Here is a 22,713-nt window from a genome sequence, read left to right as displayed (position 1 = left end):
AGTGTAATTAATAACTTCAAAATGCTCAAGGGATATTCAATGTCTGCTTTTTTTTTACCAATCTGCCAATATGTGCCACCCTTTGCGAGGCATTGGAAACCCTCCCTGGCCTTTGGTTGAATCTGGGTTTGAAATTCACTGCTTGACCGAGGGACCTTAGAATTATACGTATGTGTGGGGTACAGAGATGAGGTAGTCATTTAAAAAATCTTGTTAAACACAATTGCACACAGTGAGTCCATGCAACTTATTATGTGACTTGTTAGGCTCATTTTTACTCTTGAACGTATTTAGGCTTGCCATAACAAAAGGGTTGAATACTTATTGACTCAAGACATTTCAGCTTTTCATTTTTTATTCATTTGCAATGATATCTAAAAACATAATTCCACTTTGACATTATGGATGGGGTATTGTGTGTAGGCCAGTCACACACAATCTCAATTTAACCCATTTTAAATTCAGGTTGTAACACAACAAAATGTGGAAGAAATCGAGGGGTGTGAAAACTTTCTGAAGGAACTATCTCCCATGGTGAGAGGTTTTACAGCGTTGGCTATTTTAAACAAATCATGTGGTTTCTAACCCATTTATGCAGCCTAGCCTGGTTCTCTCAATTATTTTCAAATTGGTCTGTCCAAATTAAATTTGTTCTCTCTCTCTTCGTACTTACGTGTTCTCTTTTCTTGTTCTCTGTCAGACGTTCCTCCTGGCAGAGGAGTACCACCGTGAGTCCATGCTGGTTCAGTGGGAGCAGGTGAAGCAGAGAGTACTGCACACCTTGCTGGGAGCAGGGGAAGATGCTCTGGACTTCAGCCAAGACGTAGAGGTCAGTGTCTCCATCTGATGTTTATCATTGTCCTATAAACCCTATGAACTCCAGTGCATAAAGCCCACATCCAGATATAATCTATATACATATAATATATGACTTGACCACATTTGAGATAAATACACACTCATCAAAAATGTTTACTAACCCAGATGGATGTTGCAGAATTCAATAGGCCCCTCCCTTTTGCGAGAATTTTCCTTACATATTTTATTTTTCAAAAAAGAAATGGCAAGCACTCCTGTTTTTAATAATGGATAATGATCCAGCACATTCAGTTGGGGTCTCCCACAATGTTATCAGTCTTTACCAAAGCATTGTTTGTTTTATGTATCTTTGTTTAGATAACCTTCAGGGCTCCAGATATTTAGCACAGTAGGGAAATTGCTGTGGTAATTACAATTTCCCAACTGTAGTTCTTACACATTGTCCTGTGGAGTGTGTGTGTATTAGAGTTGATTTGGAGGGATTTGTCTTTCTCTGTGCTTATTGAATTATTAACCAACAGTTACATTTTAAATTTCTGACCTGCTGTTCACTCTCAATGCCAGAAACACTCTATCTACTGTGTTCAGTTGTTGCTGTCTATGCTCTCTTCTCTTATAATGCCATGTCTCATACAGCATTTATACTGCCCTATACATGGAATATACATTTATACTGCCCTATACGTGGAATATACATTTATACTGCCCTATATGTGGAATATACATTTATACTGCCCTATATGTGGAATATACATTTATACTGCCCTATACGTGGAATATACATTTATACTGCCCTATACGTGGAATATACATTTATACTGCCCTATACGTGGAATATACATTTATACTGCCCTATACGTGGAATATACATTTATACTGCCCTATACGTGGAATATACAGTTATACTGCCCTATACGTGGAATATACATTGTATGGGTGTGTCCCTTTTGTTCTCAAGAATACATGGTTGATCTGGATAAATGTTTATGCTTGTACGTGCGTGCATTTTATAATGCGAGTGCATTCAGCCGTGAGCTTTGTTCACAATGGCTTTCACGCTACGTTGGTCACGACTACAATTATGAGCAACAAAGATTGAGGCGATAACCCTTCGTTTCTCTCGCCATCACATAACTACACACTTTTATTCACCATTTTTAGGTTTACCCTGTCCTCTCAGGGCAGCTTTCTATTTGACGCTCAGTGAAATGACTTGTCATGTATCATCTCCCTGTCTGTTTGTGTTGCAGCCCAGCTTTGTGAGTGACGCAGGGACTCCTGGGCGGAGTGCTCTTGACAGCGTGGAGGTAGCCTATGGACGACAGGTTAGTCATTTGGCCTGACGCTGATTGCAGTGCAGCACCACTTAACGTGAGATACCTACAGTACATAGCAAAAAAAGGGAAGTGCAGTCTGCAATTAGTCTCACTTAAAATGTTCAAAGATGTGAATCACCAAACCCGTTCCCTCTCGTGTATTTTATAAATTTCCCTATGTGACGATATTAGACTTTAATAGGCTGTAATACATCCAGTCAGCCTGGGGCTAAGTGCCCTGGAACCTCGTGGGCTGAAATGGATGCACAGCCTCAGTCAGGATGCAGCTGCACTGTAGTGCACTTGACTTCATAGTTATGGGTCCTGCTAAACAAGGCAGCAATAGATCAAAGAATTGATTAGCTGGCAGAGCCAGGGCATGCTGGGTAATTTCTCTGCCCCACTGCACGGGGGTAGGACAGCCTGTCTCTGTATCGTCCTCCCCAGTCACTCGATAAACACTGACGTTTTAGTCCACTGGTTAAAGAGGACAGAATGTGTCGCCATATCGCCTGCGGTGTCATCATGCTGCTCTTTGTGATCTTCTTTGATGACCTCCTGAACGTTTTCATCCTTTTTGCCCTGTTTTTGATCATCCATCACTTCTCTATGCGGCCGTAGTGTTCCCTGGGGACGACTGGGACCGGGGTGCGGATCAGGGCCCCCTGGTCTTAGTGCTGAAACGGACAGCATTCAGTCTGTCAGTACCTGTCTGTCTGTCTGACCCATCTAAGTATTTCTCTGCTTTTGTTCCGCCTCAGATCTACGTCTTCAATGAGAAGATGGTGAACGGACACGTCCAGCCCAACCTGGGAGACCTCTGTGCCTCAGTGGCAGACAGCCTGGATGACAAGGTTAGCTTCACGGAACCATTCCACATTCCTTTGTCTCTGTCTACGTTTGTCTTCCGCTGGGCTGGTAAATTCTCCAATGGCCAGTTGTGGACATTTTGGATAACGAGGGTGTATATCTGAACGAGTATATATGTTTGTCTCTACAGAACGTGTCAGATATGTGGCTGATGGTGAAGCAGATGACAGACGTGCTGCTGGTCCCAGCCAAAGACACGCTGAAGAGCCGCACGTCCGTGGACATGCAGATGGCTTTCGTCACGCAGGCCCTGCAGTTCCTGGAGAACAGGTCAGAGGGGAGAGCCGTAGAATTACAATGAGAACACTCCTTAAATGTATTGCAAAATACACTCGTGTAGTTACCCCTCCACTAAACTTTATTTGGTGTTCCCTCTACGGCAGCTACAAGAACTACACCATGGTGACGGTGTTTGGGAACCTGCACCAGGCCCAGCTGGGCGGAGTCCCTGGCACCTATCAGCTGGTGTGCAGCTTCCTCAACATCAAACTACCAGGGCCTCTGCCAGGCATGCAGGTACTACTGCCCCCTGCACTGCAGCACATTCTGCTAAAGATGACATTAGCACTGTGCCCAGCCTTACATAGCCCAGGACTATTTCAGTTGGCGGTTTTTACTAAGTGTAGTGTAGAGGCATGCAGGTTAACTGCGCTGTGTTTGTGTTTATAATAGGATGGTGAGGTGGAGGGTCACCCAGTCTGGGCTCTGATCTACTACTGCCTGCGCTGTGGGGACCTGGGGGCTGCCATGCAGGTGGTGAACCGGGCTCAGCACCAGCTGGGAGATTTCAAGACCTGGTTCCAGGAATATATGAACAGCCCTGACAGACGGTAGGAACCTCACACATAATGTATCTCCGCTGTGTTAGTAAACTGGTCTAGGCTGATTAGCTTTCCATTTCACCTTCTCCTGGAATTTGACGTGCTGTAACACTATGGCTCAGAACACCAAAGCACCAGTGTGATTGCTTTGCTCATATGAATCGAATCTAATATCCTTAGTACTCCTTTTTTCTCCATCTCTCTCTGTCTATTGCTCTCTGTCTGACCTGTGCTGTGTCCTCTCCTCAGCTTGGCCCCTGCCACAGAGAACAAGCTGCGTCTCCACTACCGCAGAGTGCTGAGGAACAGCGCTGACCCCTACAAGAGGGCCGTCTACTGCCTCATTGGGAAGTGTGACATCGCAGACAACCATGGAGAGGTGGCCGACAAAACCGAGGACTACCTGTGGCTCAAGGTGCTTGCCTGATGATCAGTCTGTAGAGTCAGGATATTAATATTTTACCACTGTACATGATACGTAGCGCTAGTTGGGGAGAATCAGGTCAAATAGGTTTGCCTATCGTAAATGAGCCCTCAACATTAACGTAGACCTGTCCCTTCCTCCATGCCCACAGCTCAACCAGGTGTGCTTCGATGACGACGGCAGCAGTGCTCCTCAGGACAGACTGACACTGCCCCAGCTACAGAAACAGCTTCTAGAGGACTATGGTGAGTTCAGAACTCTTCTGGGTACATGACAGCCAGACTACTAATTTGAACAAAAATAGACCTTCAATACTAATTCTGTTCTAAGAGAGAATACTGTCTAGGACTGGAGGACTCTATTAAAGTAGAGTTGTGTAATATCACCACTTCTCAGTCCCCCCTGGGAACTGCTCTGCTCAGATAAAGGAGTGCTTCACTGTTCACTCTTAAGACTTAAACTTTTCTTAAGTTTTATCAGACATAAGGAGGCAAAGCTCTCCCACCTGGAGGATGAATCATGGCTTGTTATCTCGCTCATTTCAACACAGTGCAATAAAAGGTGACTGTGACTCATAGCTAAGCTTGCTGCCTTTCAAAATGGCTGATGTATTCTTGTTTACTTCCTACTTAGTTGAACATGAACTTTACTGAGAGGGATTAATGCAAGTTGATGACTAAGTAGTAGAAGTGGAATAGTTTTGGTTTGTTTGTAATTGTTTCGAATCTTTGTAATGCGGAGCAAATACATTGCTGACTTTATTCATCTATATTCAATTAGCATGTTCTGTTCCCTTTCCCATATTGTGAATGTGATCCTAATGATTTAGAGTTTATTTCTGTTCCTTATCTGCAGGAGAGTCCCACTTCTCAGCCATCCAGCAGCCGTTCCTGTACTTCCAGGTGCTGTTCCTCACGGCCCAGTTTGAGGCTGCTGTGGCCTTCCTGTTCCGGGTGGAGCGTCTACGCAGTCATGCTGTTCACGTGGCTCTGGTTCTCTACGAGCTAGGGCTGCTGCTCAAGTCATCTGGACAGAGCGCACAACTGTGTACGTCAGGCTACTTGTTTGACTTCCTCTACATTTGCTTAATTTCTAGTCACACACCTTTTGTAGTTTTGAAGCTGATGGCTACTGATAAGTTAATGTTTTTCTACGTTTCAGTGAGTCAGGAGGCTGGGGACCCCCCTATGGTCCGACGGCTCAACTTCATCCGTCTCCTCATGCTCTACACACGCAAGTTTGAGTCCACAGACCCCCGGGAAGCTCTACAGTACTTCTACTTCCTACGGTACATTAAGTTACTTTGCAGCCATCCTCCTAAAAGATGCTGCTCTCAATTGGGGAGACCTCTCCACCACTCCACTGTGTGTCAATAACACTTGGAGGCATGGCGGTATGAAGGGAAAATGAAGTCTTTGTTAGGGGATTTCTGGGTGATTGAAGAGATGAGGCCTCATGAATAAGCCAGTGGGCCATGAATCCAGTTCACCATGAATAATACAGAGGCTTTCACACATGCCCTTGGTTGGGTCATTTACTCTTTCTATTGGGGTTAAGAGAATAAAGAGTTTTGATTAGAGCCTTCAGACCTCTATTGTTAATTAAAAGCTGTAATGTTTATCAAATAGTTTTGTTTGAATATCGAATATGTGATTGTCTATCCTCTCTTCCTTTTGGGCACAGGAATGAAAAAAACAGCCAAGGAGAGAACATGTTTATGTGCTGCGTTAGCGAGTTGGTGATTGAGAGTCGAGAGTTTGACATGCTTCTGGGAAGACTGGAAAAAGATGGCAGCAGGAAGGTAATGGTCACACCTTTGTTCTCACTCATGATAAATGTATGTTTTAAGAGAAGAGTCTCGGTTCAAACCCCTCTTTAAATGTTATTCACTTCATTGTGCATAATGATCCATTTTGTGAAAGCAATCATGGTGCTGCTGATTTTTCCATTGTGCTCGCGGCACCCGGGAATGTGTATTCGGGCTGTTCAAAGAGCTGATTGTGCCTTGTGCTTCTCCCCCAGCCTGGAGTGATTGATAAATTTGCCGGAGACACGCGAGCCATTATCACAAAAGTGGCGCTGGAAGCAGAGAACAAGGGCCTGTTTGAGGAAGCAGTCAAACTGTATGAGCTGGCCAAGGTGAGCAGGGCTTTGGGTGACAAACATTGGGGTCAAGCAGTGTCAGTGGGTTTACTCTAGGTGAAGGAATGGGCCGAGTTGATAGAGACGAAGAGTAGGAAAAAATGAAATGTCTCCTCACATTCCTCTATTTTCCTCCTCTGATCTGTAGAATCCAGACAAGGTCCTAGAGCTGATGAACAGGCTGCTGAGTCCTGTTATTGCCCAAGTGGGCTCCACCCAGTCCAATAAGGAGAGACTGAAGAACACTGCTGTTGCCATCGCTGAGCGGTAACATCCTGGCATCATCTACATTCTGCATTACCACTGAAATGAGATCTTGTTTGACATTGCATCTTACAGGCTTACTGAAAGCAATTGTGTTAGCCTCAATGGTCCACTCATCTTTTCTAAGTTCTCTAACTTCAGTGTGTGTTCTTGATCTCTGTTTCAGGTACCGGACCCAGGGTGTTGCTGGAGAGAAGTCTGTGGACAGCACCTTCTACCTGCTGCTGGACCTCATGACCTTCTTTGATGAGTACCATGTTGGTCACATAGACCAGGCCTACGATGTGAGTCTGACACCCAGGGCTTCCTGCCTGATGGCTTACAATGCTGTTTATTCAGATGGAACTGATAGTAGTTATGATGACCTCTTCTTTAACTGTCCCTAACTTCTCCCCTGTATCTCTCTATTTATGTCAGGTTATGGAGAGACTGAAGCTGGTCCCTCTGAGTCAGGACAGTGTGGAGGAGAGGGTCGCTGCATTCCGTAATTTCAGTGATGAGGTGAGATACTGTACTCTAATTACACTCAGTATGCAGCACCACACATCCAAAGTGTACATGTAATATTTTATCCTTTTATTTTATTGATTACATGCTCAGTAAACAACAGGTGTGGAGTAGCAATGAAATTGTTATTTATTGACCCTTCCCAACAATGCAGCGATAAAGAAAATAGCAAAATTATAGAAAAGTAAAACAAATAATAGATACAAATGCTACATACAGTACCGAGTCAATGTGCAGGGGTATGAGGTATTTGGCGTAGATATGTACATATAACTAGGAATAAAAGTGACAGATAGTAAATGGAAGCATCAGCGTATGTGATAAGTCAAAGTTAGTACAAAAAGGGTCAATGCAGATAGTCCGTGTAGCTATTTGGTTAACTATTTAACAAACTTTTTAGCAGTCTCATGGCTTGTGGGTAGAAGCTTTTCAGGGTCCTGTTGGTTCCAGACGTAGTGCATCTTGACTGCTTGCCGTGCAGTAGCAGAGGGAACAGTTTATGACATGGGTGGCTGGAGTCTTTCAGCATTTTCAGGGCCTTGCTCTGACATCGCCTGCTATAGAGGTTCCGGATAGCATTGAGCTCGGCCCCAGTGATGTACTGGGCCGTAAGCACTACCCTCTGTAGTGCCTTGGATGCCAAGCAGTTGCCATACCAAGCAGTGATGCAGCCAGTCAAGGTGCTCTCAATGGTGCAGATGTAGAACTTTTTGAGGACAACGACCTGTTTGAGGAAGCAGTGAAACTGAATGAGCTGGCCAAGGTGAGCAGGGCTCCCCTGTCTTAACTGCATTGTCCTTTGCATGTTATTCCAGGTCAGGCATAATTTGTCGGAAGTTCTCCTGGCCACCATGAACATCCTGTTCATGCAGTACAAACGTCTGAAGGGCGCCACAGCAGGAACCCCTGGTCGACCACAGAGATCCATGGAGGACAGAGACTCGGTGAGGAGATGGTGACCTCTCAGGGCAATACTGGCCATGGGATAAAAATGGAGGGACTTTTGGGGGCTATGTGTTGTGATGGACTGGGCAGTAGAGACATGCCTCTGCTCTATTATGTAATATTTCATTGAATAATGAGTACCGAACCGTCTTGTTTTGACACAGGGTTGATTTCACTGTCAGCTCTAAGATGTTAACATGCCCTTTTGGCATTTTCTGTGTTTGTCAACAGCAACTGCGCAGCCAGGCTCGAGCACTGATCACGTTTGCTGGGATTATCCCATACCGCATGGCAGGCGACACCAATGCCCGGCTGGTGCAGATGGAGGTCCTAATGAACTGACTCCAAAATACCCCAAAGCCCCAGCCATACCCACCCTTCTCATCAACTGTCTGATTTATTTTTGTGCATTTTTCCCATTTCTTTGTCCTTATGTTGCTGCATATTTGTATTTTTTCATAAATTGAAATAAAATGTCAGTTCAATTTCATTTCTTATGCATTCATTTCATTATAAACCCATTATTTGATTCATTTTAATTTAGTTTGGCAGTTTTCTTATTGTTTTTTCCATTGTTATGCATCATGGATGGTCATCTATAAAATGATTAGTGGTATGAGTACTACCTGGATTTAAAGAAAACACAGAAAGAAATATTTTTACTCTTGAATTAATTTGGAATTGTTGATTTAAAAATTAATTGTGGCTTTTGATATTATTTTATGGTAAAAGGGATAGTTAACATTTTTGGCAATGAAGCCTTCGGAGTCAGATGAACTCATGGTGCTCAAACTGCAGGCAGAGACAAAAATCGTATCCATGAGTATAGGAAATGTATGCACTCACTGTAAATCGTTCTGGATAAGAGCATCTGCTGAATGACAAATGTCAAATCTGACTGGGTAAGTAGAAAAAAGGGCTTGGTTGCCAAAATCTCAAACTATCCCTGAGACGTGGCTGCCTATAGTCAAGAAGCAACAGGGAATTGGGAATCACTACACTAGCCATAATCCAGTGGTCCAGGAAGAACAAAAGCTTGCAAAAAGTTTTAATTAAAGTATTCACAAGATGTGTGTTCTACATTAAAATCCACCTCAACAGGCGATTTAAAAAATATATTTTGAGAAATCATTGATAATGAGATTTTGTGGGTGCTAGAATGAAAACTCAACATCCACTGTATACTCTTTGTTGATGGAACGGCACACAGAGACAAAATGTATCCCTGCTGGTGGCTTTCTATTAGGAATTAAATGATAATGATATGTCTCTTTGCTACAAGTCATACTGGATTGATTGCCTTAGAAAGGACAATATGTTTTTTTGGATAACATTCTTTTTTTATGACAGCAGCTGAAGAAATGACACAGAGTAGGTAATAACTGAATTGAAAGAACATTGTGATGGGCCTTGTCATGTGTGACACTGCTGCACTTATTGACAGATGGTTAGAAGGGAAGGAAATGCCCTGAGAGAACACAGAAGGGAGTCTTTGCTTCACTTGGCTGCGCTAGATTGTTGAAGCTGTTCCCTCTCAAACTTAACCCATTGTCACCACAGGGGACTTGTGTTCATTATGGAGAGAATCAAACTTGACTGTGCATGCTCTTTTACTGTAGTGCTTTAACTTTTCCCTCACAGCCCTTACCATCATCATTGGATCTGTGCTGGAGTTAGTTACCTCCTCGGACTATGATCCGCTTTCCTTTGTTATTGAGACGGTGCTTTTACTTTGCACCACATCACAACCTGCTCTAGTGAAGATCAGTCTCTGTGTGGAGAAGACATGGACTGGGAGCTCCCTCTGCCATGGTGGATCCATTCTAAGGTGTGTGTGCTGCAGCTGGTGTTGTGAATCAGGCCGATGCCACACACCCGCTATAACCCGGCTATTTCACAACACCAGGGTGGCACTGCACCACTGCCAACTAGACGCCAAGGGCGAGCAACAAGCAGCTTTGAGGAGCCTAAGATCAAATTACCTACTAGAGTACCTACAGTTCATTTGATGAAATGTCTGCTATGATTTTTGCTTTCATTGACATGTACAAGCATTTGATTAAACAGTGTCATGATATTGTGAGTTTTTACTTAATGTTGTGTTAGATTTAGCAATACAATTATGCCCCAATGAGCCAAAAACACTATATTTTGGGAGATTCCAGGAGGTATTTGATCATTTGTTAAAAATATGTTTTCAGGATATAATTAATAAAAAAAGTTAGATTTTGGAGCAAATGCAGTCAGGGGGATCAAGAGTTCTGAATAGTGAGGTTTCTGTACCAGGACTTGTCTGCATTGTCAGCTGTATTGTAATATGCTCAACTGTGCAAGTTAATGAGAAACTCGATGAAAGGACTGCTGGCACAACATCCCACTGTGCACACATTGGTTGAATCAACGTTGTTTCAACGTCATTTGTCAACGTATTGTGACGTGGAAACAACGTGGAAAATACATTGGATTTGAAAAAAGTCATCAACCAGTACACGTGTATTGGGAGAACAGTCCGTGTAGTTTTTGGCCAATTAATATTTCCTATTAGATGACAAGATAAAAAAACGAGTAAAGGGTTGTTCCTCATTTATTTGATTTAAATCCGAAATCAAACAGCACATAAACGGTTTGTTTTGTGGTTTTTATTGTCTAAAGGAAATGTTAAATAACGATACACGGAATAATGATTTGATTATTCAAATATGTTTTTAATGGTCGGTTCTGGTTCAACCCATGTACTGTATGTTTTGGCCAATTGGTGTCTTCCTGACAACACAGAGAATTATAAATGGGTCTTTATTTGTTTTATGCAGATATAATGGTTATTTATATATTTAAAAAAATGTTTCTCATTCCAATGATTTGATTATTGACTGTCACTGTAGTGGGTCATGTGACCAGTCCTGAGTCCAAAATTGGCCTAGATCAGTGAAACAGTTTCTTCCACAACCCTAACATGTAACCTACATAATTGTGGATAGGCGCTATAACATGCCACCGATCACCACAAGCTTCAGTGCCTACGAACTTAGACAACATGACCACAAGGGCAGTCAGCCACGGTGCTGTGAAATTCGCGCGTCTTGACCAATGATCTATACAGTGGTCATGACCCATTGAGAACAGTTTTTAGTTTTGCCTATGTCAGGTTTTGGCCATTTGTGATGAGCCTATTAACGACATCAATAATAAGGTATGATATAAACTCTGTCCACGGACCTAAAGCAGTGATGCCAACTTAGCAATTGTGTTGCTAGATTTAGCAACTTTTCAGACTACCCTGGCAACTTGCTTTTCAAACAGCACCTAGCAACAAATTTAGCTACTTTTAAAAATTTATTTGGAACTTTTAGCAACTTTTGAAAAGTGACTAAAATGCTAAAATGCACGTATTTTCCCTCTAAATGACACAAAAACGATTTTCTCTGTCACACACTCAGTCACAACACACGTGCCTGGCTGCAAAAGTGCATTGTGAGTGACGTCAGCAGCAGGCCAGCAGCAATGTGAGTACATTTCAAATCATTGTTGGCTGACTGCAGCAGCAGTAGTATGGGTTCGACGAGCCAATCCCAATTAATATAGTTTGTCACGAATGTTTGATCTTGAACAGAACTTACAACATTAATCAAAATTGTACAGAAAAGAGTGGGAGTCTGTACCTGAACAAAATGTGAAATCATATTTTTTGCCGAGATGGCCTGTCAATTTGAGTAACGTTATTGCGTATTCTACGTAATGACGCAGTTTTACGTTATCACGCAATGACATCACAACGTCATTTAGCAACTTTTAGCAACAAATCAACCTGCCTCTAGCAACTTACCCTGAAAATTAGTTGGCAACACTGACCTAAAGTGCTTTTAAACTCCGATGGGCAACCGTGCGGAAAGACCAGGGCCCGGTTTCACAAAATTATCTTGGTTCATCGTTAGAATGATTCTAACGATTAACTTAGCCTTAAGATGCTTTTGGTAAACCAAGCCCTGTGCCCCGTTTTCCAGAGCCATCGTATAGCGTTAGAACCATCTTACGATGTATCTTTAGTAGCCGAGGTGTTTCCCTAAGCCTTCGTTAGTAACGTGGCTCTTAAAACCCTTGCACATCTACGAGTGATCCAGACCACTTATAGAGCAGCCAAAGTGCACGGTTAGGCTGAATCTTTTCGGTACAAATTGGAAACACCTGGAACAATATAAACGCCAAGCCATTGTCAGACGTCAGAGGAACAACAATAATACAGCATATGGCTGCTATTCAGCAGATTGTTGCTCTCCGAAATAACCAGCGATGCCGGTTGGTGTATTTAAATGCGCATATTCTCAACAAACTGAGCCCATTGCAGACTCAACGATGGGGCAGAAATACAGAGTCCCACGAGATGAGATACTCAGACTGCTCGACCTTGTTTCCCCTTCAAGCAGGTCGAGTTTTCTCCAGGTCCTTCATGATGGACACGCCATCATAACATTTAAACACACATAACACATCATAACACTTCAATGGCTGTGTGAAGTTGCTTAATATTGGCGGAACTAGAACACACTGTCGTACACGTCAATCCAGAGCATCCCAAACATGCTCAATGGGTGACATGTCTGGTGAGAATATAGGCCATGGAAGAACTGGGACATTTTCAGCTTCCAGGAATTGTGTACAGATACTTGCAACATGGGGCAGTGCATTATCATGCTGAAATATGAGGTGATGGCTGTGGATGAATGGCATGACAATGGGGCTCAGGATCTTGTCACGGTATCTCTATACATTCAAATTGTCATTGAGCAAATGCAATTGTGTTCATTGTCCGTAGCTTTTGCCTGCCCATACCATAACCCCTCCGCCACCATGAGGCACTCTGTTCACAACGTTGATATCAGCAAACAGCTTGCCCACACAATGCCATACACGTGGTCTGCGGTTGTGATGCCGGTTGGACATACTGCCAAATTCTCTAAAATTATGTTTGAGGCGGCTTTTGGTAGAGAAATTAACATTAAATTCTCTGGCAACAGCTCTGGTGGACACTCTTGCAGTTAGCATGCCAATTGCACGCTCCCTCAAAATTTGAGATATCTGTGGCATTGTGCTGTGTGACAAAACTGCACATTTTAGAGTGGCCTTTTACTGTCCCCCGCACAAGGTGTACCTGTGTAATGATCATGCTGTCTAGTCAGCTTCTTGATATCCCACACCTATCAGGTGGATGGATTATCTTGGCAAAGGAGAAATGCTCACTAACTAGGATGTAAACAAATTTATGCAGAACATTTGAGAGAAATAAGCATTTTGTGCATATGGAACATTTCTGGGATCTTTAATTTCAACTCATGAAACATGGGACCAACTCTTTACATGGTACAATTGAATAGGCCAAAAGCATAGCCAATCCATTTAGTGAAATGAATGATTGAGGCTGGACTCAAATGCTGCATTGATTTAGGGCGTATGCCCGCCGAAAACAAGTAACATAGGCCTACTGGCTATGTCATCGCTGGATGGGCTAAATAATGTAAAGCTATTTTGTGACAATGTATTTTTGTTGCAAATTGCTATAGGCCTATACTTAAACAAAATTGCATTGAAACAAATTCATCGATCCAATGATTTACCGTCCGTAAGCTGTAGGACAAGGTGCAGCTATATGGTTTGATGCGGTTTCGTGGACTTCCCCACTGATAACCGATAATCCCTTGTTAAATCGGAACAGCCTCAGCTCATATATTTAGGCATATACTAAGCTCCTATATGTCCGCATGTGATGACATTCATAGGCTAATGCTTATATGTGGAGGCGTTGCCTGAACAAAAGTGTGCACAATAGGCTTGCTAATAACCAATTTGTTTATCATCTCAGGCACTGGCCTCTAATTGACACTGAGCTGTTTTACCTGTATTCTGACAGGTTCAGGATCCTGGACAGCGTTGATAAAAAAAAACGTAAGTGCTGAGAGTTCAGGATGAGAGGCAACGGGCGAGACTATTATAGAATCTTTATTCAAAAGATCTAAAAGGCTTTCTGGCTCTCTTACATGTGGAACCTATTTCCCGACTTCTCGTAGTCTGGGGGAAGATTTCAATTGCATCCTCTCTACCTTGTCTCCTCAAAACCCATACATTTTTTAAATTTTTTAATTTAACCTTTATTTAACTAGGCAAGTCACCAATTTGAGGAGAAAGCCATAGGTCCCTCCCCTCTGACCTTCTCCAATGGGTTTTGAGAAAGGACACGATGAGTGTGCAATTGAGATCTTCCCTGGACGACTTCATCAGACTCATCTTTGCCTGCTGTCGCTGTTGCCATGCACACAGTGGGCTTCACAGAGACTGTGCAAGCACTAAGGAAAGTCAGTGTGTAATTACATAGGCGTTTGCCCACATCCCTTATAGTCAACCTTTTAAATTGAGTTACATTTTTTAACTGCCCTCTTGTTTGTCCCCCAAACTTCCCACATCAGGAGAGTGGTTCCAGCATAGTGGACCCCATCATTGGCATCTGCATCATTGGAGTGATCACTGTCACATGTCTGCTGGCCATGTCATTGGCTGGGATGGAATGGGAGTCCAAGGTCAGTTTAACCTGCCACTAGGAGGCAATATTTCTAAATAAACTACAGTACATGCCTGGTGTCAAGATGTAGGAATAATAGAGAGGTGAGGTGTAATTGAAATTAACTTCAATTTTATTATTTAAGTATTTAATTTGTTTGAGGTATTTTTTGTGAGCCTCTAACTATGTCTCTGAATATGTATTGTGGTGCATTGTGTTTGAAGTGAGTGTTCATTAATAAGCCTGATTAATACTGCGTCTGAATTAAACATCCCATCTCCCTTTCATGTAAATCTCTCTCGGACAGGGTGACTTATATCAATATATTCGGCTCTATTTACTCTCAGATTTGAAAATGCTAATTAGCATCAAAGTATACATCGTGCAAGACAAAAAATCCCTGCAAACTCCTGCACGTAATCTCTAGCTGGCACCTTTGCTAAACGGTACATTTTAAGAAATGTAGCCAATTTATTAATTACTACATTTAGCTAACATTAGATAGTTAATTCAGAGATTCTTACCTTTGCCTAGATTCGTCAGTTTCGTCCAGATCATGGCATTTGTAGTTCTTTATGATAGCCACATTAGCAGCTAATTAGCATTTCATTTGTTGGGGCTAAATACAGGTGAATATATTGATAAAAGTCACCTTGTCGAGAGAGATTTACACGGATATGAAAATGTCACGCTAGGATAAGACTCATACTGTTGTACTCTATTGCGTTATATTAATAGCCTAAATTATGAATATCCAAACTTCTCATCACATTACGAATATTAGGCTATTTTACATAAGTCTGCACATGCGACGATGCATGAAATGCTTTATTATAAAGGTACATTTTTAATGGTGAAAATCAGCTTCCCCAAACTTGAAACTCACATGCAGCCTGTGCTGAGGACCTAATGAGAACAATCTCAGCCATTTCTTACTGAATCAACTAAATAAAAATGTCTCACTTTGTATTTAAACTTCTTATTCCCTCTCTTCTTGCCTCCCTCCTCTCAGACCTCAGTGTCTAGTTCTCAGTGTTCTGCCCAGTTGGCCTGCACTGGTCGACATTGTCGGAACCTTTACCAAGAATCTAAGCCTGATGATGTGTAGGTATGTTGTCACTGAGTTATCATATTAAATCATTGTACAGAGATTGACATCTAGAGTTGTCCTATTGCCCGGGGAAAGTGACCTGAACAGTTGCACAAGTTGAGCCTGCTCTGAGGTTGTCCCATTGGGCAGGTGAATTTTTTCTTATTGATAACAACCAAAATGCAAAGAATGTTAGTCACTGTTCTTCTGATTCCTCCCCTGTATGTAGGTGAAAATAGCCACTTAACATTTTCAGGCAAGTGATAACAATCTTCGGCCAACCAAAAAATACTCCCGACATGACTAATGTGCAAGTGCCTTTCAGATCTTATAGGTGCAATATGCAGAAATCGCTCCACCATTTCCTGGTTGTTAAAATTCTAATAGTTCACCTAATTTCTGTTTATGTGACAAAACAAGAAATGTATAATGTAGATAATCATTGTACCATCTAAACCAGTGAAATATATTTTCAATAACCAAAAATATTGTATTTTCAGCAAGTAAATAGTGAACATAGAACAGATCTACTGCTTCTTAGACTTGCGTTCAATGAGAATGACAGATCTGTAACTCACATGTGTTGGGTCGCCCAAAAAGTTACATATTGAAGGTTAAACTAATAATATATGCCATTTAGCAGATGCTTTTATCCAAAGCGACTTAGTCATGCATGCATACATTTTTATGTATGGGTGGCCTTAGCAAGAATCGAACCCACAACATTTGGCATCGCAAGCACCACGCTCTACCGACTTATCTTTTTTTTATTATTTTATTTCACCTTTATTTAACCAGGTAAGCTAGTTGAGAACAAGTTCTCATTTACAACTGTGAGCTGGCCAAGATAAAGCAAAGCTGTGCGACACAAACAACAACACAGAGTTACACATGGAATAAACAAGCATACAGTCAATAACACAATAGGGGGAAAAAAGAAAATCTATATACAGTGTGTGCAAATGGCGTGAGGAGGTAAGGCAATAAATAGACCATAGTAGCGAAGTAGTTGAGCCACACATGTCAATCCCTGATTGTGCATTAGCTATTTTTTGTATTCTATGTCATAAACCTCTCTCTCTCTCTGTTACCCTGCTGTGTCAAAAGGGAGGGCCTTCTCTCTCAGCTGTGGACACTGCCAGTAGCAACAGTCATGTGACCTGACTGAACAAGTGGCGGATCAAGTCCTTGTATCAAGGTGTGGTGACAGATGACCTGCACACTGGGTTTCAGATGCTGCTCCAGGTGGGCCAACTTCCAAGCCTCATCTCCATCACCGCAGTAGTGAGACCTAGTAGAACAATGGTCTAGATCCAGTTCATCATGTGGTTCCATACTGCAGGATTTAATTCATGTAATATAATTTATTCCCGCAGGGTGCAGGTTTGGTCAGATGTCCTCCTGATGGGGTTAAAAAGGAACTTGCATAAAATCAAATAAAAAATCTAATCAAATTTTATTGCTCACATACTGTAACAGCTGTCTTCAAGAATGGACCAAGGCGCAGCGGGAATGTGGATACTCATATTTTAATTAAAAAAAAGAGTAAAGCATCCACTGGAAAAAACAATAAACAAGACAGCAACAGTTTTGCAGGCTATCAAACGCAGTGCAAAAACAACTACCCACAACCCCAAAGAAAAACACACACTCCTATGTAGGACTCCCAATCAAAGGCAACTCAACACACCTGCCTTCAATTGGGAGTCCAATCACCAACACAACACTTAACACACAAAACCCCTGCCACATCCTGACCAAAACTAACACAATTACGCCCTCTGCTGGCCAGGACGTGACACATACACATGGTTAGCAGATGTTAATGCGAGTGTAGCGAAATGCTTGTGCTTCTAGTTCCGACCATGCAGTAATATCTAACAAGTAATCTAACAATTTCACAACTACCTTAAATACACAAGTGTAAAGGAATGAATAAGAATATGTACATATATATGGATGAGTGATGGCCGAACGGCATATAGAGTACAGTATATACATATGAGATGCGTAATGTAGGGTATGTAAACATTATATAAAGTAGCATTGTTTAAAGTGACTAGTGATACATTTATTACATACAATTTTTAATTATTAAAGTGGCTAGAGATTTGAGTCAGTATGTTGGCAGCAGCCACTCAATGTTAGTGATGGCTGTTTAACAGTCTGATGGCCTTGAGATAGAAACTGTTTTTCAGTCTCTCAGTCCCAGCTTTGATGCACCTGTACTGACCTCGCCTTCTGGATGATAGCGGGGTGAACAGGCAGTGGCTCGGCTGGTTGTTGTCCTTGATGATCTTTTTGGCCTTCCTGTGACATTGGGTGCTGTAGGTGTCATGGAGGGCAGGTAGTTTGCCCCCGGTGATGCATTGTGCAGACCTCACTACCCTCTGGAGAGCCTTGCGGTTGTGTGCGGAGCAGTTGCCGTACCAGGCTGTGATACAGCCCGACAGGATGCTCTCGATTGTGCATATGTAAAAGTTTGTGTGTGTTTTTGGTGACAAGCCAAATTTCTTCAGCCTCCTGAGGTTGAAGAGGCACTGTTGCGCCTTCTTCACCACGCTGTCTGTGTGGGTGGATCATTTCAGGTTGTCCGTGATGTGTACGCCGAGGAACTTAAAACTTTCCACCTTCTCCACTACTGTCCCGTCGATGTGGATAGGGGGGTGCTGCCTCTACTGTTTCCTGAAGTCCATGATCATCTCCTTTGTTTTGTTGACATTGAGTGTGAGGTTATTTTCCTGACACCACACTCCGAGGTCCCTCACCTCCTCCCTGTAGGCCGTCTCGTTGTTGTTGGTCATCAAGCCTACCACTGTAGTGTCGTCTGCAAACTTGATGATTGAGTTGGAGGACAGACCATCCTGCATTGACAGCTACATTGGCATTCTACAGTGAGTGAATCACTGTCAAATCAGAAAGACGAGTTCCTTATGGATGTGTTAGTGAGAATGAAGTTTAATGTGTCTTTGTGGCTGTGTTTCAGTGACTCATTTGACCTGAGTATGAAGTGTGAGGGCTGCGGATGAGGGAGTTAACCCTTGGTTTGAGGCAAGCCCAGAAAGGGGTGTCAACACCTGTGTGCACCCCTGCAAATGTTTTATTTATGTATAACATTCAGAGTATACCGTTTGTGGTCTATGACGTTCATTTTTTTTTATAGTATTGACAGAAGGATGTTGTCTTAGTTACAGTAGACCCTGATGCCATGGTGACTGAGCCTCAGCCTCATACTGTGTTTCAGTCCAAGCAGGGGGAAAATACCATTGATGTGTACTGGCTGTTGGATGATGGAGGTGAGTTTCTTGTTGTGAATCCCATGCACAAATATCAAAATGTACAACATAGTCAAACTGATAATGTGGGGTCATAAATCATACAATGTTGTTAAATGTCAAGTACCACAAGTCAGAAAGATAACATAGGATAGAATTATGTCACGGTCATATCAGGCAAAGGAGTCAATGTTATGTGTTAATGGTAAAAGTTAAGGCTGTTGAGACGTTGCTAATTCCCTACCTGCTCACACGTAACAAGTGCTGGGTAAGGTGCGAGGTTCTCGTCTTTGTGGGCGGAGACATCCTAGTGAAGGGAGGAGCAAAGGAAAGAGTGAGTGTAGCATGTTTAGGGTCATACTGGGCGGTAGAGACATTATGTAATGTTGTCAGAATAGCCCTTTGCCTTTCCCCTCCTTTGAATAGTTAAACTGAGCATGTCCTTTGTGTCCCATTTATAGTCATGGCCCTCGTCGGCAAGTTCCGCCTTGGTTTCCATGACGTCAAAGTGCTGCCTGATATCAATGGAAGACCACAACATGAACAGTATGGTTCCCTGTCACTCACTCTGTACTGTATGATTGTGTCTTATTCAGCACTGTATTGTCTTATTCTTATGTAAGAGTTCAGTTGCACAGTGATTAAACACTATGAATTTCATCTACATCGATTTACAATTTATGTAGGTCAGTGCTCTGTTGAGACACTTCCATCTGCCTCGCTGACAAGTGTGAGGAGGTTTGAGGATCTGATAGGGACCTACAAGCTGAACACCGACTAGAAGCATGCAGCTGAGCAGATGAAGCAGGACTTTCCCTGGGTGGTGTCTGGTGAGGAGATGGAGAGAAATAAGATCATTAACTGGGATTCGAGGGCCCAAAGTGCAGTACCACTCTATTGCCAAAATGTCAATTGTAGCATAGCTAGATGTGGAATACATGTTTTGGAATTTTGACAGTATCATTGTTCTCTGGTTACTGTACCTCCATATATGTGTTTTTGCTCCAGACCTTTCAACAGATTCGTCTGAATGAGGTTCTCCAAGATTACTCAAGGGATGCAGCCATGATTGTTATGTACATATTTTGTATTTACAAACCAGATGTCTTTCTTGCATTCATTGACTTCAACCCACCCCATCCCATTACAAAGCCCATAAAGGTGAGAGGGATATTGGAGTGATAACTGAGCTATGTTCTCTTATTGACAGAGCTATAAAAATAGAGTCGCACTCTATATATAAACTCCCAGTAATTTATTGGGTAAATCACCAACATTTCGGCATCACTGTGCCTTCTTCAAGGTAACGTCATGAATGCTTGAACCAGGTTCTGTAGACAAACAGTGCAATTACTGCAACCAATGAAAATAGTGAGGGGTGTGTCATAATTATTACGTTAATTAGAATGAATTGAGTGAAACTGTTAAACTATAGGTTATAGCATATATAATATATTAGGCTATTGTTATAATATGGAAACAATTAAATATTGTACATAATATTAGCATCAATATACATTATTGTTTAATTCAATTTCACATATATATTTAATTGTTTCTTATTTCATTAAAACATTTTGGTACATGTAATCTTTTGGTTCAACCATAATGCATAATAAGCATCATCAACAGGGGGAACATATTGGGTGTATCATCAACAGGGGGAACATCTTGGGTGCATCATCAACAGGGGGAACATATTGGGTGTATCATCAACAGGGGGAACATATTGGGTGTATCATCAACAGGGGGAACATATTGGGTGTATCATCAACAGGGGGAACATATTGGGTGTATCATCAACAGGGGGAACATATTGGGTACATCATCAACAGGGGGAACATATTGGGTGCATCATCAACAGGGGGAACATATTGGGTGTATCATCAACAGGGGGAACATATTGGGTGCATCATCAACAGGGGGAACATATTGGGTGCATCATCAACAGGGGGAACATATTGGGTGTATCATCAACAGGGGGAACATATTGGGTGTATCATCAACAGGGGGAACATATTGGGTGCATCATCAACAGGGGGAACATATTGGGTGCATCATCAACAGGGGGGACATATTGGGTGTATCATCAACAGGGGGAACATATTGGGTGTATCATCAACAGGGGGAACATATTGGGTGTATCATCAACAGGGGGAACATATTGGGTACATCATCAACAGGGGGAACATATTGGGTGTATCATCAACAGGGGGAACATATTGGGTGTATCATCAACAGGGGGAACATATTGGGTGTATCATCAACAGGGGGAACATATTGGGTGCATCATCAACAGGGGGAACATATTGGGTGCATCATCAACAGGGGGGACATATTGGGTGTATCATCAACAGGGGGAACATATTGGGTGTATCATCAACAGGGGGAACATATTGGGTGTATCATCAACAGGGGGAACATATTGGGTGCATCATCAACAGGGGGAACATATTGGGTGTATCATCAACAGGGGGAACATATTGGGTGTATCATCAACAGGGGGAACATATTGGGTGTACGCTGATAAGCTGTAGAAAGAATATATCCATTTATAAGACTGGTTCATAAAAGAGAGAATTGTTCATAAGAAGGGCCTGAGATCAAAGTCAATATTCAGACCACTCGGGACAATGTTTTTAGACAGGATATCCAGTAAGCCTCCCTTTGTAGTAGTAGGATCTCAATGTTATCTCCTCTCCTTGGTAGAGCAACATGCTCAATGCCTGTGTATTTGAGGGAGGAGATGGGATGGTTAGCTTCAACAAAGTGAGCTGCTACTGGATAATCAATGTTCTTATACATGATTGAGCTGCGGTGTTCAGCTATGCGTTGTTTTAATTATCTTTTTGTTTGTCCTACGTAGACTTTCCCACATGAACAGGTGATGAGATTGATTACTCCCTTGGTCTTGCATGAGATGATACCCCAAACAGGGATTTTTCAACCTGTATGTGGGTGTCTGAAGAAGGATGTTGTTATAGTGCTGTTGCACTGTGCTCATGAGCCACATTTGTAGTTCCCATTTGGAACGGGTGTCAAGAGTGGGCTTATTGACAGAACCATGCCCGTGGGAAGGAGAGGGCAATATCCCAGTGCTCTGTGCATGGCTTGGCTGGAGACTCGTGACTCGCGCCCACTTAATGGTGAGGGGAAACCAAGAGCATATCTTCACCTTCTAATGTCAGTGATCCCTGTTCTAACTATGTTTAATGAAATCACCCAATAACCAAGGAAAATAGTATTGTTATAGCCCTGGTGATAATACATCTAATTTTCTCTGGTAGAAGTGCTCTGGTCATGACAATTCACTTCTTTCATTATCATCAGCAGACTCCTTAGCCATCTGAATACATTTAACATCATCATCAGTAGCAGAAGCATTGTTGTCATTATCATCACTATGCGGTAGAATATAACATTTGTTGATGGTGTGCTTGATGATAGACTGTTTTGAAGTGTAACACCACTGTGTATTTGTAATTGTCAGTAAAAAAAAAATCCTGTGCTTTTATAAAAATGTTCGATTTGTTAACAAAGATTAAAGTGATAACTAGGCTTCTTGTATTGTGTAATCCCTTGAAAGAACACCAATATCATAACGCTCGTTTCGATGTTCATTCTAAGAAGCCTAACTTTCAAAATAAAGTTATTTTTGGTTCAACCGGAACCGACAAAATGTTTGATAAGTAT

General features: G+C 42.2%; 2 protein-coding genes across 3 annotated transcripts in view; both read left to right on the top strand.

Moving 5' to 3' along the window:
• Positions 1-8,598, top strand: part of LOC115151939 (nuclear pore complex protein Nup93) — a 39,592-nt gene extending 30,994 nt beyond the window's left edge. For both annotated transcript variants that reach the window (XM_029696302.1, XM_029696301.1), the window contains exons 5-21: positions 701-829; positions 2,070-2,144; positions 2,897-2,989; positions 3,136-3,275; positions 3,389-3,521; positions 3,678-3,835; positions 4,076-4,241; positions 4,402-4,495; positions 5,106-5,297; positions 5,412-5,538; positions 5,934-6,051; positions 6,273-6,389; positions 6,541-6,659; positions 6,823-6,940; positions 7,074-7,157; positions 7,979-8,107; positions 8,340-8,598. In XM_029696302.1, coding sequence (XP_029552162.1) covers positions 701-829; positions 2,070-2,144; positions 2,897-2,989; positions 3,136-3,275; positions 3,389-3,521; positions 3,678-3,835; positions 4,076-4,241; positions 4,402-4,495; positions 5,106-5,297; positions 5,412-5,538; positions 5,934-6,051; positions 6,273-6,389; positions 6,541-6,659; positions 6,823-6,940; positions 7,074-7,157; positions 7,979-8,107; positions 8,340-8,450 — 2,103 coding nt within the window. In that variant the 3' untranslated portion in view covers positions 8,451-8,598. The remainder of the gene's footprint in view (positions 1-700; positions 830-2,069; positions 2,145-2,896; positions 2,990-3,135; positions 3,276-3,388; positions 3,522-3,677; positions 3,836-4,075; positions 4,242-4,401; positions 4,496-5,105; positions 5,298-5,411; positions 5,539-5,933; positions 6,052-6,272; positions 6,390-6,540; positions 6,660-6,822; positions 6,941-7,073; positions 7,158-7,978; positions 8,108-8,339) is intronic.
• Positions 8,599-18,869: 10,271 nt separating this feature from the next.
• LOC115151340 (solute carrier family 12 member 3-like) lies at positions 18,870-22,249 on the top strand. The gene is made up of 5 exons (XM_029695258.1): positions 18,870-19,052; positions 19,247-19,358; positions 19,482-19,603; positions 19,948-20,096; positions 22,081-22,249. Exons 1-5 carry the CDS (start codon positions 18,954-18,956, stop codon positions 22,247-22,249), a joined length of 651 nt encoding a protein of 216 aa, XP_029551118.1. The 5' UTR covers positions 18,870-18,953.
• The last annotated feature ends 464 nt before the right edge of the window (positions 22,250-22,713 follow it).

The sequence above is a fragment of the Salmo trutta genome, chromosome 17 (genome assembly GCF_901001165.1).
Source record: "Salmo trutta chromosome 17, fSalTru1.1, whole genome shotgun sequence".
NCBI lineage: Eukaryota > Metazoa > Chordata > Actinopteri > Salmoniformes > Salmonidae > Salmo > Salmo trutta.
The sequence above is the reverse complement of the archived record's forward strand: the minus strand, read 5'-3'. Positions and strand labels throughout refer to the sequence as shown.

Coding starts and splice junctions, on each gene's coding strand:
- LOC115151340 (XM_029695258.1), top strand. CDS start 18,954: ATGGTGACTGAGCCTCAGCCTCATACTGTGTTTCAGTCCAAGCAGGGG. Junction 19,359..19,481: donor AGGAGCAAAGGAAAGAGTGA/GTGTAGCATGTT, acceptor TCCCATTTATAG/TCATGGCCCTCGTCGGCAAG. Junction 19,604..19,947: donor TCACTCTGTACTGTATGATT/GTGTCTTATTCA, acceptor TAGCATAGCTAG/ATGTGGAATACATGTTTTGG.